Source organism: Acipenser ruthenus, chromosome 31, assembly GCF_902713425.1.
Source record: "Acipenser ruthenus chromosome 31, fAciRut3.2 maternal haplotype, whole genome shotgun sequence".
Taxonomy (NCBI): domain Eukaryota; kingdom Metazoa; phylum Chordata; class Actinopteri; order Acipenseriformes; family Acipenseridae; genus Acipenser; species Acipenser ruthenus.
The window spans coordinates 5782757-5801431 of NC_081219.1; the positions used below are offsets into that span (position 1 = coordinate 5782757).

General features: G+C 37.4%; 1 protein-coding gene across 2 annotated transcripts in view; it reads right to left on the reverse strand.

Moving 5' to 3' along the window:
• The window catches only part of LOC117396652 (golgin subfamily A member 1), a 76237-nt gene extending 60106 nt beyond the window's left edge, over nt 1-16131 (reverse strand). Inside the window, exons 1-7 of one of the 2 annotated variants that reach the window (XM_033994767.3) lie at nt 15877-16130; nt 10130-10360; nt 8334-8424; nt 4873-4947; nt 2033-2130; nt 1351-1383; nt 786-914 (exon numbers count right to left, since the gene is read on the reverse strand). In XM_033994767.3, the coding sequence (XP_033850658.3) occupies nt 786-914; nt 1351-1383; nt 2033-2130; nt 4873-4947; nt 8334-8424; nt 10130-10264 (561 nt within the window). In that variant the 5' untranslated portion in view covers nt 10265-10360; nt 15877-16130. Of the gene's footprint in view, nt 1-785; nt 915-1350; nt 1384-2032; nt 2131-4872; nt 4948-8333; nt 8425-10129; nt 10361-15876 lie in introns of both variants that reach the window. The other variant, XM_033994768.3, reaches the window with a different exon arrangement.
• Between the last annotated feature and the right edge of the window lie 2544 nt (nt 16132-18675).

Here is an 18675-nt window from a genome sequence, read left to right on the forward strand (position 1 = left end):
ATTGTGATGTCCAATGTTCTGGATTTAATTATTTTGGCGCTGGTGTTCTGTAATAAATTCATATGACTGAAAAACAAACAGCATTTTATCTTTAATTTGAAAATATATATAAAAAAAAGAATACCAATAGATTTCACTAAATAGGGGTAAACATAATAACTTCATTTTGCACATTAAGCGCTCTTCACATTACGAGCAGTTCACATTAAGCAGGTTATTTTTAAGGATTAACGTTATTATGTTAATCAAAGGCCATGACTTGTTTTATTATAGTATTGGGAAGTGTTAAGCCCGATATTGGTTTGTAAGCATTTGTTTTCATTTAAGCACAATAAGCCACATTAAGTGTTTTAGGATGTCCCATAAACATACATGGCTGGTTTCACAGACCCCGATTAGCACTAGTCCTGAACTACCCAATGTTCATTTAGGTAAGGTAAACCAAGGTTAGTGCTAATCTGTGTCTGTGAAACCAGCCAATAAGGTATAAATACAAACATGATAAAATCAAATCTAAAAAAAAAAAAATCATATTTTAGAAACCAAGAAAGCAAAGTTAGATGAAAAGATGTACGTCTTGGGTCTGTACATAAAGGTATAATATATTTATTGCACATATTGGCGTTTAATTAGAATTTTATTATGCGTCCCACCACCCAATGTCCCACCTGTTAACTTTGGGAATCCCTGATTTAGACAGACAGTCACAAACGATCTCTGTATTTGTTAGGATGGAATAGATGATCTGGACAATGTACACGGTGTACCTGTATAAAGTTCATTACCATATGTTTAACCTTAGCCAGCTCCTGCTGTTGGAAGCCCTCCAGCTCATCCAGCTCGTCTCTCTTCTGGAACAGATTCAAGCTCTGCTCCATCATTTCATCCAGCTTTAATGTGAGGGCATTCTTCTCCTAAAGAGGTTTTGATTGAAGCAAAGAAAATCAACTTCAATGTAGAACACACTTAACAAAACTATACAAACCAAAGGCAGACATCTAAGGGGAAATGACGTCTATACGGTAACCCTATTTAGTAAAGGGTCAATGTCAAAATTACTGCCATAAAAGGCTAATTTCTTTCTTTAATGATACCCACAATCAAATTTGACCTAGTGGACCATATAATTCAGTATTCATATAACAATACAATGTGTTATTTTATCTTGATCATCCAGTAACCAAAAGTCACATGATCTTAATATGCAGTTTTTTTTTTTGGCCATGGATAACACTGAAAATATAAAGTCGGCATCTCAATTTGTCAAGTATTATCACTACCATGAAAAAATAAACCAATTGAAATCAGTGATGTAAAATGGGAAGTCAGTGTTAAATCTTGTGACAGTACCTTTTCAAGACTTGACAACTTTTCTTTCCATTCCTGAAAGCATATATGAAAAAATTGAGTTAAATGGAGAAAGTATGACAAGTGTCAAAATGCAAAATACAGTATAAAACTGTACAGGGGTTCAACATACTTGTGGCAGAGCAAAAGCCCTGCTGCTGTAAATAGTGTGGATGTGGGAATGTAAGGCTGGCAGAGATGGGGTTGCATCTGTCCCTGCCAACAAAACAGGTGTGGCCATTTCCCCAATTTGGTAACTGATGCTAATTGGGGAGTGGTCACATGTATAAAAGCAAGGAGAAATCCTCTGTTTGAGAGTGGTGTTTGGAGAAGGAAAGCCAGAGAAGGTATAGCTCAGCCTGGCTCTTGTAAGTTTGTCTCCTTACTTTGGCCCTTGTGCCGTATTTGTTTGTTTATGTTGTTGTTTTTTGTCTGTGACAGGGGAGATCTGTGCTGGCTATCGGTCGCATGCATGATCCTATGGGGGGGGGGGGGGTCGGAAGCTCTGTTTGACCCGATTGCCAATCATGGCGATGACACAAAGAGGTTGAGCGAGGGTGATGTGGTTTCATTATGTAATTATGGGTATGGATTTAACAGATACCGGCATTTACACCACTGCTCTAAAGAGTGTGAGAGATTTCACTCAGCAAATGCCATCTCATTCCAAGCTTGTAGTTATTACCTGATCCTTTGTTTCTAACGCCAGTTCCATTCCCTCAGACATCTTTGCTCGGCTGGCCTGATATGCTTCATTCTGTTCTTGCAGTTTCCTCATTGAAGCTGGTTATTAAAAACAAGAACAGTTAGGATGTGTCAATGGTTATGCTCATCAAACAAATACACATTAGAGGGTGTAGTCCCTGAGGTTATGGAATTCATTTCTCTAATGCCCTTTTCAATGCCTCCTTGTTGTGCCGGTGAACTTTTCATTTCTAATATGTTTCTTCACAGGTCTCTGATGGTTATACTCTATGGGAGTATAAAAAGTATAGATCTAGTGAGTACTAAACACATAAGAACATAAGAAAGTTTACAAACGAGAGGAGGCCATTTGGCCCATCTTGCTCGTTTGGTTGTTTGTAGCTTATTGATCACAGAATCTCATCAAGCAGCTTCTTGAATGATCCCAGGGTGTCACCTTCAACAACATTACTGGGGAGTTGGTTCCAGACCCTCACAATTCTCTGTGTAAAAAAGTGCCTCCTATTTTCTGTTCTGAATGCCCCTTTATCAAATCTCCATTTGTGACCCCTGGTCCTTGTTTCTTTTTTCAGGTCAAAAAAGTCCCCTGGGTCGACACTGTCTATACCTTTTAGTATTTTGAATGTTTGAATCAGATTACCGCATAGTCTTCTTTGTTCAAGACTGAATAGATTCAATTCTTTTAGCCTGTCTGCATACGACATGCTACAGAATAATATCAAACGTTTAGACCTTAGGATTCAACACCTTTAAAAACTTCAAACTGAAAATGTTTGTACCTAATCAAAAAAAACGCCATCATAAGAAGCCCTCCACTGTAACATTACATGGATGAACTACACGCATATAAAATGCATGCGTATAGGGATAGGCTTTGAATAAATACCCTGTACATAGTCTACTGTATAAAACTCTCGATTTCAAATGCCTATCTTTGACAATGGGTAAAAGTTTAGGTAAAATGCTAAAAATGTTTAAGAATTACATCCCTAATACAGAGTTTTAAAAATCCTTTGAAAGGGACATTGCTAGTAGCATTGATTCACAAACGAATCAAGGTTAAAGGGCACATAAGGACCTTTTTATTTTATTGTGTTACATGTTCCCACGTGTTGCTACAACTGTTTACGTAAAGTGTGTGGTTTTGTTTTTTTTTGTTTTTTTTTAACATTTTAACCACTTTTTTTTTTTTTTTTTTTTTTTTTTAACTGTTATTGCATTCCCTGCCTTAAGATGGCTTCCCATGTACCTGCATGGACTCAGAACTACATTTCCAATTTAAAAAAGTGGTCAAAATGTCAAATTCTTTTAAAACATTACACACACCTTAAGTAAGCAGTTGCAGCAACACATAGGAACATGTAACACAATAAAAAGGTCCTTGTGTACCCTTTAAGATAGCCCCGGAACCACATAGATAACACGGACATAAACAAACAAGATAGCTGCTTCTGCATCCAGCGCTCAGAGAATATCAGACATTTGCAGAGCTTTTTTAGATGTTATAGTAATAAAATAATGACTTGGATCGCATTATTGAGGAGTTTGGTGATAAAACGAGTGATCAGGAGATGATTTATCAGTATGCACGACTATGAAGAGGTATGTGAAAAAATACAGCGAACAAGGGGTGGGGTGGGGCTGGAGATGCAGTACTGAGTGTCCTGTTGATATGCAGTGCCTTTTAAACCTGTTTTACTGTGAAAGAAAATGCTTTTAAGCAGCACATCTAAAATAAACTGCAAGTGTGAAAATAAATTGGACCTGACACGCCTGAGACACGCTGAATAAATGGACCACAAAGGTTTAAAGGGAGGGAGAGAGATGGAAAATAAAAACCAAAAACTAGAAGCCCCAATTATAAATGAAAACCAAACAATTAATATGGAGGATTACACTGGATTTCAACACTAGTCTAGGAAAGAAAACTAAACAGACTGGTAAACTGATGGGAGGTATGCCATATTTAACATCATAATTGTTTCAGTAGAGATAATGAATCTATTTAATTTAGTGTTGAGGGACCACCTCTCAGTATAGTGTTTAATCATTTTCACTTGTTTATTCATTTGCTGCATACCACTAAGGTAAAATCAATCAGAAAAAGTAGCATTTTACAAGGGTGCAATCAGCACTCCAGATAAGCTGCATAAGGGTGTTTTATGCATTGAAAAAAATATGAGTTACGCATGATATTTAAATTGAATATGTAAAGATATGCATAGCAGTTCTGCTGCACAGCTACTGTATAAGTTCAGGTTCAAGCTTCTTGTACTTAGTTGGTTCCGGTGTCTCAATGGTCAATTGTGAATGCACTGCATGCGGTAGCTAGAGAAATGACGGGACAGCTTGTAGCCTGCCTGGGAACTGCCAGAAACAATGCATGCCCCATAAGTTAGCATTAAAGTATGTACTGTTTATTGTAAGTACTCATGATCTCAAGGTAATGTTGCAATTTACACACACCCAAAACTTACGCACATTGTGTTTAAATTGGAGAGTAAATGACTCAATGACCCAAATACTTATCTGCAGTGCTGGGTGCATTATTGTGTATGACAGGTGGGGGGGGTGTGACTAAGTGACACAGGACAATACTGTAGCCTTAATGTACAGTTAAGACACTCTTACTAGTCCTCAATTACATATATTATGTAAATCATCAGGAGCCAAATGTCTGTGCAATCAAACTCCTGTTAAAGTTAATAATTTATCTCCCTTAGAACTCCTTTTATAAACCTACAGACTCAGATGAGACTTATTCATGCTGTGCGAAGTAAAATCAGTTCAGAATAGATTGAGCAGATGAAAAGTACGTACAATCCTGATGTTTTTCTAATGCAATTTCAAGCTTCTCTTTTGTCTTCTGCAAGATGCGGAGCTGTTCAGCATAATCTTGGGGAAGTAGACCAGAAGTAGGGGGAAAAAAAGGGAGAGAAAAAAGGGACAACAAAGGATAAACATGAGTGGAACATGACAATGATTTTCTTACATGTGAAAACCATCACAGTTAAGGGCATGCCAGGGTGAGTGCCATCCCTTAACATGGCAATGGGTTAAAACACATGGGGTCTATTTGGGACCAATTACAGAAAATATGGTATGGAGGTGTTATTAGCTACTTGTCTTACAGACATCAAGCATTGGACGACACAGAACTGAGTAATGTTGAATTCAGATAAAACAGAGGTTATGCTAGTGGGCTCACAGAACCATCTAAAAAGAAATGTGGGATTACATGAGCTCAACCCTTGCAGCCTCTCATTAAAACTTAAAACTAGAAATTAAGAATTTGGGGGTCATCTTTGATCATGATCTATCATTTGAGACTCATATTAGGGAAGTTACTGAAGTATCTTTTTACTAGTTGAGAAATATAGCCAAACTTTGACCAATTATTGCTGAATCTGATGCCGACAGACTAAGGCATGCCTCTGTTTCATCTAGAATTGATTATTGTAATGCACTTTTTTGTGGTGTCCAAAAACGTGTGGTATCCTGCTTGCAGCTTGTTCAGAATACCCCTGTTTTGGCCTCTTTACACTGGCTCCCTGTGCAGTATAGAATAGATTTTAATATGTTGGTGTTAACTTACAAGGCCCTGAATGGATTAGCACCTAGTTATTTGCAGGAGTTACTGACCCCGTATCTTCCAAACCACACTCTGAGATCACAGGATGCGGGGCTGCTGGTTATTCCTAGGGTCAACAAAAGCAACACGGGAGGAGGCAGGGCTTTTTCTTGTAGAGCTCCAAAATTATGGAATGCTCTGCCTTAGTTTGTCAGGGAAGCTGGGACCGTTACAGTTTTCAAGTCAAGACTAAAAACGCACTTTTATAAAACGGCTTTCTTATCTTCATGGGTTTTAATGTAACTTATTATGTGTATACTGCTATTTAAATCTGTTATTTCAATGGTCTGATTGTAGCAGTTGTATGTGTGACATGCTATACAAATGTATTGTGGTTTGTTCTCTTTTTCTGCCATGTACAGTGCTTTGCGATACTTTTGTATAAAAAGAGCTATATAAATGCAATAAATAAATAAATAGCAGGAACAAACGCTAAGCAGTACAGCAGGCCTACAGGACATTTCAATTATTCCAATTTTTTTATTATTATTATTTATTTCTTAGCTGACGCCCTTATCCAGGGCGACTTACAATTGTTACAAGATATCACATTATTTTTACATACAATTACCCATTTATACAGTCAGGTTTTTACTGGAGCAATCTAGGTAAAGTACCTTGCTCAAGGGTACAGCAGCAATGTCCCACACCTGGGATTGAACCCACGACCCTCCGGTCAAGAGTCCAAAGCCCTAACCACTACTCCACACTGCTACCCAATGAAAGGTAGCCCTCTTAAATTAATAAAAGTAAAATAAAAAAATGTATACACTAAAAATGCCATGAACATTGAGTTTTATTTTTATTATTTTTATTATTATTATTATTAATTTCAGTATTAAATTCCACTGCAAATGCTGCACTGGAATTTAATAAATCAATATGCCAATTCACAAGAAAATGCAGAAATATCAACACTCTAGAGTTTTATAATATTTTATTATGTAGTGAAATGACTATTTAAATGAATACATTCTGAACCCGACTCATCCATTCTTAAATTTAGATATTAGAATAGCTCTATAACATTTAGAAAATTCCTTTCTTCTTTAGTAGGAAACACAATGAGAATCTGAATAGCTGAAGGGCTTCCTTAAATGTAATAAGAGGGATCAGTTTCGCATGCCTGCTCTCATCATAGTTCTACTTGAATAATAAACCAATTTAACTTAAAATAAGGAAATAAAAGGTGTCAAACATGTTTTAGTCAGGGGTTCACATAACTGGTATGCAGGTACACATGTGCACCAATTCTTTAATGGACACTTGAAACAACCAATGACAGTAAGGATCTCGATTTAGAGATTATCCTTCTATAAATACTGTTGTGTCGTCAAGCTAACGTGCTCAACAACACTAATAAAGTGAAGAAGTGTTTTGGTTTTTGCTTTTGAATCCCCAGGGCTGGAATTTGGTGGTAGGATATTGAAACAAACCGAGAGTGTGTGATGATTTGTTACACATTGTAATAACCAGCAATCCGGACTCCTACTTAAACATTCAAACACTATTGTGGTTGTCTCTGACACTGCCATTAACCCTTTGCAGTCCATTTATTAAGTGCGTGTCAGGCGCGTCAGGTCCAATTTATTTTCACACGCGCAGTTAATTTTAGACGCGCTGTTTAAAAGTATTTTTTTTCCCCACAGTCAAACGGGTTTAAACCGCCCCACCCTTTCGTTCGCTATAGCTTTCACATACGCTAAGAAATAAATAAATAAATAAATAAATAAATAAATAAATAAATAATAATAATAATAATAAGATACTGTATGTGCACAAACATGCCAATTTTTTTAGAAACCAAGAGCCGTTTTCTGAAATGTTTGCAGGATATCATGCTTTTCTAGCACATGCCTTTTCATTTTCCAGAAAGCACGGTAATATCAAGAAAGAATAGGTTAATCAGAAATTGGGAAATCAACTTTTAACAGGAATAAATACATTTATTATTATTATTATTATTATTATTATTATTTCTTAGCAGACACCCTTATCCAGGGCGACTTACAATTCTTACAAAATATCACATTATTTTAAATACAGTTGGGTTTTTACTGGAGCAATCTAAGTAAAGTACCTTGCTCAAGGATACAGCAGCAGTGTCCCCCACCTGGGATTGAACCCACGACCCTCCGGTCAAGAGTCCAGAGCCCTAACCACTACTCCACACTGCTGCCCAGATTTGCAGAGCAATTTAGAATATCGTACGGCTGAAAGCATGTTTTCATTGTAGTAGATAAACGTACCCAGTAAAAGGATGGCACCAGATATTCACAGCATGTCTTAAAGTAGAACGAATACAAAAGTAATACTTTACAGTAAAGCACACTTCAACAGAGATCTATTTTAGGTGAACTATGAACTATCTATATAGGTCTTGAACTATTCAGTGTTTATTGTGTCAGTTTACCATATTAAAAATTGTTCACCTTATCCATTGAAACACCATGAGATATGTTAATAGTGAAAGAAGTTTCAGAAGTTTCAATTTACTCTTCGTATGTTATCAGTGCATGTACATACCTTATACGCCTCTTACCTGATCATTTGCTTGCGCTCACTAGCAATTCAGTTCAAAGTCTGCTTGCCTATAATGTGTGTAGACAGAGATACAGTATACGATTCTATTATATGTATCTATAAATACCTGACAATTTCGCCTCCAGTTTCCTAATTTGATAATTTCTTCTGAGGAGCTGGGATGACAGATCATCTCTGGAACTGCTCCCATCAGAGGCCTAGAGAAAGAAAGGGATTCATTTCATCATAAATAGATTTGCATTTGTTTGTTGTTTTTCTTTGATAAGAATGAACCCTCTCTAAAGTTAGAAGACTAGCAGTTGAGAAAGGTTTTCTGAATACCTACAGTACACGTGTTTAAATAACCACAGGCAAGGTTTGTGAACAAGGACCAACATCACCTCTAGGGAGCAGTAGTACAATGCACAGTGTCACTGTGGAAAAGACAATGAACAGCCTGCTACTGTAATGTTGCAGTGTCTTTTTTATTTTCTTTTAAGTAAAGAGGAACATTACTTAGGGCAGCAGTGTGGAGTAGTGGTCAGGGCTCTGGACTCTTGACCGGAGGGTCGTGGGTTCAATCCTAGGTGGGGACACTGCTGTTGTACCCTTGAGCAAGGTACTTTACCTAGATTGCTCCAGTAAAAACCCCAACTGTATAAATGGGTAATTGTATGTAAAAATAATGTGATATCTTGTAACAATTGTAAGTCGCCCTGGATAAGGGCGTCTGCTAAGAAATAAATAATAATAATAACACATATTTTAGTTTCTGGCTTAAGAAGTTATCCAGAGTCACCAAAACAAAAAGTCATAAAAACAACTCCTATTTCTGAAGCCTATCTTTAAAGTCCTTAATCACATCAGCACTTCATATAGATCTATGCAGGAAAATATTGCTGTATTTGGAGAATCATTGCGATTATTGTAAAAAATAAATCAGATGTGGGTATTTGGTTAAATGCGTTAGGAGGCTGTGTGGTCCAGTGGTTAAAGAAAAGGGCTTGTAACCAGGAGATCCCCGGTTCAAATCCCACCTCAGCTACTGACTCATTGTGTGACCCAGAGCAAGTCACTTAACGTCCTTGTGCTCCGTCTTTCGGGTGAGAAGTAGTTGTAAGTGACTCTGCAGCTGATGCATAGTTCACACACCCTAGTCTCTGTAAGTCGCCTTGGATAAAGGCCTCTGCTAAATAAACAAATAATAATAATGCCTTTCTATATATTAATTCCAACAAAAGTTCTCAATTATAAATAGAGTATTTTAAATATATAATTCCCACGATCAGCTAGTTTATTTATTTCCTGTGTAATGGCCAGTTTGTACTTCTCCCCTCCATACTCACCGTCATATTTACTTTAGATTCCCCCTGATACTGTTTTTTTTATAGAGATAAAGGTTACCACTCAGAATAAGTCAATGACATTGTTTGAAGTGATATCTATTGTATAATCCTAATAGGTTTCAATTGATACCTGTTAAGTCATTTGTGTATCTCAAATCACAACTGAGAAAAGTGTTAAAAGTAAAACTGATTTAATTTACTTTTTTTCTGTGAAAAAAAAGTTGCAGTTAAAAGAAAGTGTGATTGCACTTTGTCTGAAACCCACTCTCAGGTGTCACTTACACAGCACATTTAACTTAAGTGAACTCCCTCCCAGCACACTGCATGTGCTACAGCAGTACCCAATTCAACCGTGCGTGTGTTTTTTTGGAAAATTATATTCCTAATGCTAAAGATTTTTTTTTTAATTTAAAAGAAAAAACAAAAAAAAAGTACTTTCTCCTAAATTCTGTACAAATATGAAAAAAAAATAAAAAAATAAAATCACAAAAAGTTTAGACAACACAAAAGTAACTTCATGCAGAGTGCACTTTAGTTCTTGTCCCTCCAACTGACCAATGCAAGTGTTAATACATACAAAGTCATCTCCAGAGTCTGCTCCCACTGAAGTGATGGACTCCTTGCTGACAGATCTGGGAATGCGCCCTCCAGCCCCGGAGCGGGGAACAGTCGTTGCCTCTTCTGCTATCTTCTTCTTCAGCTTTGCAAACATCCCGAGTGTTAAAGTGAGCGAGTTCAAAAGAGTCCAGCAGCAGTGTCACCTCAGCTTATCAACGCCTGAAGCCTGTCAGTCAGTTCACTGGTTTAACTGAGGATTACAGAAACCGAATTAAAAAAAATCAGGTTTGGAAAAATCTTTTTTTTTTTTAAAAAAGGCATCAATTTATCTTACTATATGAATAACCCATGCTATTATCTTTATGTTTGTCCTGTATTCATATAGTCAACCCCTTTTAATAAAAAAGCATTAAAACACATTGATGTGTTGATACAATAAATATGCCTTCTTTACTGTGGAACTTAGAATATATAACTTGGTATTGCATGGATTACCATAGCATATGGATGTAATCTATTTTCTGTACATGTTCATCACAGTGTAATATAATGTTATACTTTGATTTTCAAATGTGATATTAAGTAGTGATTGTATAAACCCAGAGTGTAAGCTATTATGATGAACTTGTCCCTACACTATAATTTTGCCAGTACATTGTAAATGTCCTGATAATAAGCACAGGGTGGCAATAACTGGAGTGATCTTAAGCGACTTTGATTGTTATTCTATGTTATTTATTTTTTAAGGGCTGCAGAAAATGTATTTGACTTAATGTAATATGTATCATTTTGTATGTCATGTTATTTTATTCTACAAAAATATATACATTTATTGAATGTGTTCCTGAAATAAGTATACAGGGCTTGAATTTCATTTTTCTGTGCTGGGGCGGATTCCCCCCCTATGCTGCAGCCAAATTTTAGGGGGAATGGCAAAAAAAGGCACTTTTGCATATAAAAAACTATATATATATATTTTACTGCATCATCATTCACACTGATGCTGCTTTAAAATAAGTTGCTTTCAGGAGACCTAACAGCTGTTCATCCCTGTGAGCCAGGGCACTCTCCATTGCTTTTGTTTCATTTATGTATGTTTAACTATTGAATAGTTTGTACTGCATGCATGTAACATATCAAATGGAAGGCCACAAAATGTCCTTTCATATTATGTAAGTTGCAACAGGACCAGGCATACTATGTGGTAGAGATGAGAATATATGTTAAAAAACAAAACCAAAAAAAAAGTGCCCGAGTAATATGTGCATAACCTTCGGTGTGAGTTTTAAGAGTTAAAGCGAGTCACCGCTTGCAAAAAAACACCTAGATAGACTTAATATCATCTTTTTTCCAAAACTGTTTACTGTACTTACTGCAGTGTACTGAGTTTCTATAATGCTTAAAGATAGAGGCCGAGAATCATGTACAAGAGAATAAAGTCTCGCAGCACTACTTGTATTTACAGTGCCTATAGTAAGTATTCACCCCCCTTAGACATTTTCACAGTTTGTTGTGTTACAACCTGAAATCTTGATGCATTTAAATAGGATTATTTTTCCTTTGATTTACACCTACTCAACACTTTCAATGTGTGAAAAAAATCGGGGGTGAAAAAACAAATCAATTAAAAATAAAAACCAGAAAAGTCTTTAGATAGGTATTCACACCCTTTGCTATGACACTCCTAAATAAGCTCATGTGCAACCAATTGCCTTCAGAATTCACACAATAAGTTAAATGGAGTCCATCTGTGTGCAATAAAAGTGGTTCACATGATTTCAGATTAAATACACTTGTCTCTGTAAGGTTCCACAGTTGGGTAGTGCATTCAAAGCAAAGATACTACCATGAAGACCAAGGAGATTTCAAAACAACTCCAGGATAAAGTTGTGGAAAGGCACAGATCAGGGGACGGGTATAAAAAGATTTCAAAGGCATTGAATATCCCTTGGAGCACAGTCAAGTCTATCATTAAGAAGTGGAAGGTACACGGCACCACCCAGAATCTGCTTAGAGCAGGCTGTCCTCCCAAACTGAGCAGCCGGGTAAGAAGGGCATTGGTCAGAGAAGCCAGCAAGAGGCCAATGACAACTCTGAAAGACCTACAGCGTTCCATGGCTGAGATGGAAGAAACTGTCCGTGTGTCAACAATAGCTTAGGGATACTCCACAAATCTGGCCTGTATGGAAGAGTGGCAAGAAGGAAGTCATTTCTGAAAAAAAAGACCATGTAAAATCCTGCTTGGAATTTGCAAAAAAGCATGTGGGAGACTCTGAAAAGATGTGGCAAAAGATTCTGTGGTCCGATGAAACAAAAATTGAACTATTTGGCTTAAATGCAAAGAGTTATGTCTTACGCAAACCCAACACAGCACATCAGCTAGGTAACACCATCCCTACTGTGAAGCATGGTGGTGACAGCATTATGCTATGGGGATGCTTTTCATCAGCAGGGACTGGGAAACTTGTCAGGGTAGAGGGCAAAATGGATGGAGCTAAATACAGGCAAATCCTTGAGGAAAACCTGCTTCAGTCTGCAAAAGACCCAAGACTCGGATGGAGATTCACCTTTCAGCAGGACAGTGACCCCAAGAACACAGCCAAAGCGACACTGGAGTGGCTTAAACAAGAAAGTGATGTCCTAGAGTGTCCCAGTCAAAGCCCGGACTTGAATCTGATTGGGAATCTGTGGCAAGACGTGAAGATTGCTGTCCACCAACGATCCCCATCCAACTTGACAGAGCTTGAATAATTTTGCCAAGAAGAATGGGCGAATATTGCACGATCCAGAGTGCAAACCTGGTAGAGACTTAACCCAAATGACTCACAGCTGTAATTGCTGCCAAAGGTGGTTCTACCAAGTATTGACTCAGGGGGGGTGAATACTTATCTAACTAAGACATTTCAGTTTTTTTTTTATTTTTCATTAACCGTTGTTTCACAATAAAAATTCTCTTGTCTCTTCAAAGTGTTGAGTAGGCTGTGTAAATGAAAGGAAAAAAAAATCCAATTTAAATGCATCAAGATTTCAGGTTGTAACACAACAAACTGTGAAAACGTCCAGGGGGGTGAATACTTACTATAGGCACTGTATTTGTTTATTTTAACCAGAACTACTCAGAATGCAGCTCATAGTGCTTTCGTCACTGACACCCACTTCCTTAGAGATTGTTGTATGGTTTCAAGCATTCTAAAAAAATACAGTAGCTTGTTGTCTTAAAATATCTTTGCGGGATTTTCCTGCACTGAAAGTTGCAGATATGTGGGAGCAACTTTGAAAATGCGCGATTCCCGCAATCCTGCGCTGAAATTCAAGCCCTGAGTGTAAGTATAATTATAAAAAAAGTGCTGTTTGCAGACTTTGAGAACACTGCCTGTGTCTTACATGTGTAGTCCATCTAAGGAATTAATCCAAAAAGAAATGACGATTTATGCTTCTGAAACTCCATTAAACATCAGCAAAGATCCCCTGACATGCTTTCTCAACCTAGCAGCCTTGGCAAAGAGCATGTTAAGTATCCCTGCAACATCGGCCCCGAGCGAGCGTGTGTTCAGCAAAGCAGGGATGCTTGTGAACAAACTCCCGTTCTTCTTTGAAACCGGAGAATGTGGATGCCATAATATTTCTGAATAAAAACAGAAAATAAGCTCTGGAGAGAGCACAGACTTTGTTGGACTTGTAAATAGTTATTCTTGTGTTCCCCGTTGGAGTTTTTTTTCCCCCTCTAATTCGGTTGCAATCAATACATCTTAAGGTAAGACAGTAATATTTTTAATGTTTTATTAACTTTTTGTGGGGAACCTCGCCGACAGTGTGACTAAACATAAATAATTATAAATGTGTAGTTTTAAGTTCAACTGGAGAAACATTTACTTTTCATGATTAGATTTGAATAAAATATATGTACTTATTATTTACACATTTCTTTTGCATTATGAAAAAACGATGCAGCGATGCATCGGGTCTTTATGAAAACCACTATCGTCCCAGCCCCAAATGGGAGAGAGTATAGGTCACAGGTAGATAATCAACAAGGCTCTATTTGCAGGCTTCTTTTTTGCTTCTATTTTATTGTATTTATACTGATAAAAGCAGCTGCTGCTGCTGCTGCTTCCTGGTACCTGATCACTTCAGGATGCAGCACTTATTACAAATATTTACATATCCTGACAAAGTAAAAATGAAGAACCAAAATATTCTCAGCAGAATCAAAGAGGGACCAGTAAATATGTATATGGGTATATATGGGTAATACAACTGATTTTAAAGCACAGGTTAAAAATATTTATATTTTTGTAAAATAAAATCACTTTAAAATGTTCAATACAGTTCTGTCTAAAACACATAATATTGTATGCATGAACATCTATTCATTCAACAACAGGGTATTATTCCAAAATACCTTGATGTGCACTTCAAGCGCTAGAAACTCACACTTGCCCTGCATCCAGTCCTGGGTTTCAAGGGTTTCCCTAGTTTTATTATATTAATGAAATGACCATGTATCTAAAGTGGTACTGATCACACTTATCAAAGCATGAATAACTGAGTCTGTAGGTTTACTAACAGGGGTTGGTAATGGAGCTACAAGGGAGGCACATTTTATTTAACATCACACTCTTGGCTCCTGATCATTTAAATAATACACATAACGGTGAGGGTAGTGTTAGTTTCAAGCCTTGCTTTCATTATGTATGATCATTCAACAAACTATAGGGTACACATCCAAATGATAACCTGCTGTGCTGTGTGTTATATTTCATGGACAGGTAAAATACTATAGCTGACTTACAACCTTGCCAGCTCAGTAACAGTATGATTACACCCATTGACACAATGGTTTAGGGTTACCTGATCACAGGCAATGACCGACCTTTGTTACAGACTTTGGAGCCTAACCAATCAGAGGTCTCGAATCAACCACTACCTGGAACCACCCTACAGCCCTGGGGGCGGGTCTTGGGTTATTTCAAAGAGGCCTAAAAACAGCTGACCGGCTTCAACACATAAGCATCGCAGGCCCTAGTATTAAACACCCAGTATGAATCAATCGAGAGCACTCATAAGAACATAAGAAAGTTTACAAACGACAGGAGGCCATTCGGCCCATCTTGCTCGTTTAAAACAACACTTAATCTAAAGCCACATAAATATCATTTAAACCTGCTGTTTTGTTAACGTTTAAAAGCCTGGATGTAAAACATCGGTATTAATAATATTACCAATAGGACATCCAAAAATGAAAAAGTGTAAATATTATTTTAAAAATCCTGTATTTTATCATACAATGTTCCTCTACCAAACCTCATTCCCTCAAAATAAAAAAAAAACTGTTCTGTACGAAGTGTTACATTTTCCTTAAATTATACAAGTTTAGTAAAAAAAATAAAAATAAAAAAGGTTACATTATTTTGATGCAATACCAATTTGAGGAACTGGTTAGCACAATGTTGATATTAGCAATAGAATGCTGTATTATGCTTTCATGTAAAACGATTATATTTACATTATGAAACGCCAAACACAACACAAAACAAAGCTGCACGAGCTACGGTTAAATGAATGAACCCTGCAGCCATCGTACCAGAGTACATTGAAAACGCAAGCAAACAAATAACCAATTAAACAATACATGCATAAACTGACTTTAAACAAAAACAGACAATAAAGAAACTTATTTCGTTCCACCAACATTATTGAGCACACCGCGGAACAAGCTGTTCGGGTCTGACATCTTACAGTACATGACTTAGTGAACAGATTTACCTTCTCAATCCCGAAAATGAAATCATATTTGGCAGTCGCCGTTCATTTCTCTCTAAACTAATTTAGAATTAGATAAAAAAAAATATTTTTAAATCAGAGTTTGTTTTTATCCAGCTTCAACTTCTTTTGCCTGCCTCTCCCGGGTCGGTGTATGTGGCCGATGACGTCTCCCGAGCATCAGGGCCGTAGCGTGCACGCTCATTGGCGACTGCGGAAAGATAGGGAGAGCAGAGTTGCGATTAGACCCGCTAACAGTCAATCATTAGAAGACTAGCGTTTAACTCTTCCAGTGTCATGATATTTTGAGATGCTTATTTTTAATTGACGTGGGAATTGCCAGAATATGTCATCTTAGAATATGTTGTCTTCTTAAAACTATATGGAGTTGTGTGTGTGTGTGTGTCTGAACCGCTAAATTTAAAGAGCAAGACACAATTGGGCTCATTAAACATTGTCTTTCTATCAGTGTATACTTTTATAATACATGGATAAGTTCCATGAGTGCATCTAAGCCCATGTGTTACAAAGTCACTGAGACTTTCTAAATGGAAATTACTTTGTCATAATTACATCTCCTGGTTTATCGTGTCACCAGAATCCATCGGTGCAATTTGAACTTTTATTATTATTAATATAATTGAAAATTAATCATTTCATTTTAGTTCATTTTCATCTTCAGTGTTTAAAGAAGCATGCCATTTGGTTTCTCCTGGTCAGGTGAGCAGTGTCCTTGCACTGCACCTGCTCAGTGGGTTATTGTGTGCATTGACAGATGCTCTATACAGTCCTCTGCAGCTGCTGTCTTACCCTGTCCATCACAAAATGTTCCGCCTGTAGACCAACCAGTGGTGTCTGCTGGCAGTGCCGCCCACAGAAATGTTCGGGCTAGGACAAGTTTTTAAGTCAGGCCCGGCCCGGCCCAATACTCTAGATGCTGTACTCTATAGTCACTTAAGAGCTCACCACAGTAAATTTACATGGTCATTTTGTGGTCTTCCCATGCTTATACTCTGCAGATTCTCTAGATGCTGCAAACTATTAACTTAGCAGTAGCTCACATGGTCTGACTGCAGCTCGATCATTGGGGGGGGGGGGGGGGGGGGGGGGGGGGGGGGGGGGGTTTGAACTGCGACACATCATTAGGTACCAGGAATCAGTAGCAGCAACTTCTAAAGCAGTGTTGTATTTAAAATGTGTGCAAAAACTAAAGTGTACAAAACAAGCAGAGAACCAGAGAATATTGCTATTTTGAAGGCAAAGGGTGGTCACACCAAATATGGATTTGATGTAGATTTTTCTTCTGTTCACTCACTTTGCATTTTGTTAATTGATAAATATAAACTATTAACATGTCTATTTTTGAAAGCATTCTTACTTTACAGCATTTTTTCACACCTGCCTAAAACTTTTGCACAGTACTGTATAATATATATATATATATATATATATATATATATATATATATATATATATATATATATATATGTGTGTGTGTGTGTGTGTGTGTGTGTGTACAGTGCCTATAGAAAGTCTACAACCCCTTTCAAAATTTTCACCTTTTGTTGCCTTATAGCCTGGATTTAAAATGCATTAAAATAGTTTTTTTTCATTGATCTACGCATCCTACCCCACAACTTCCAAGTGAAAAAAATATTCTAGAAATTTGTAGAAAATTAATAAAAAATAAAAACTGAAATAGCTTGGCTGGATAAGTGTCCACCCCCCTTGTAATAGCAATCCTAAATTAGCTCAGGTGTAACCAATCACCTTCAAAATCAAACACCAAGTTAAGTGGCCTCCACCTGTGTTAAATTGTAGTGATTCACATGATTTCAGGATAAATTCAGCAGTTCCTGAAGGTTCCCTCTGCTGGGTAGTGCATTTCAAAGCAAAGACTCAACCATGAGCACCAAGGCGCTTTCAAAAGAACTCCGGGACAAAGTTGTTGAAAGGCACAGAACAGGGGATGGGTATAAAAAAAATATATAAAAAGCCTTGAATATCCCTTGGAGCACGGTCAAGACGATTATTAAGAAGTGGAAGTTGTATGGGACCACCAAGACCCTGCCTAGATCAGGCCGTCCCTCCAAACTGGATGACCGAGCAAGGAGGAGACTGATCAAAGAGGCTACCAAGAGGTCAATGGCAACTTTACAAGAGCTACAGACTTTTATGGCCAAGACTGGTCAAAGTGTGCATGTGACAACAATATCCCAAGCACTCCACAAATCTGGCCTGTATTATACTCAAGAAAGACCACCTTGAATCCCATGTGGCAAAAAGTTTTGTGGTCTGACGAAACTAAAATGGAACTTTTTGGCCTAAATTCAAAGCGTTATGTTTGGCACAAACCCAACACAGCGCATCACCCAAAGAACACCATCCCTACTGTGAAACATGGTGGTGGCAGCATCTTGTTATGGGGAGGTTTCTCATTGGCAGGGACTGGGTCACTTGTCAGTGAAGGAATAAATATATTAAGTTGTATGCGAACTATAACTTCATGCAGTTGGCTAAGTTTTGAGCGCCTCATATAGATAATGGTTGGCGTGAAGTGGTGTAAGGATGGGTGGGGAATGGAATGTAGGATAACGGAACCAGTTTTAACTGCTTCAATAGACACCATTTGGTGGTATGACCATATATGGTTGTTTTTTCTCGATATAGGGTTGAAAAGAGAAGATAAGAGTTACAGACGTGGGCTGCAAGGTGATTGGTACAAGACTGAATTAACTGCTGTGTGTTAGAATATTATTGGTGCAATGTTTAGAATAGAGAATACTATATAGACTGATGTAA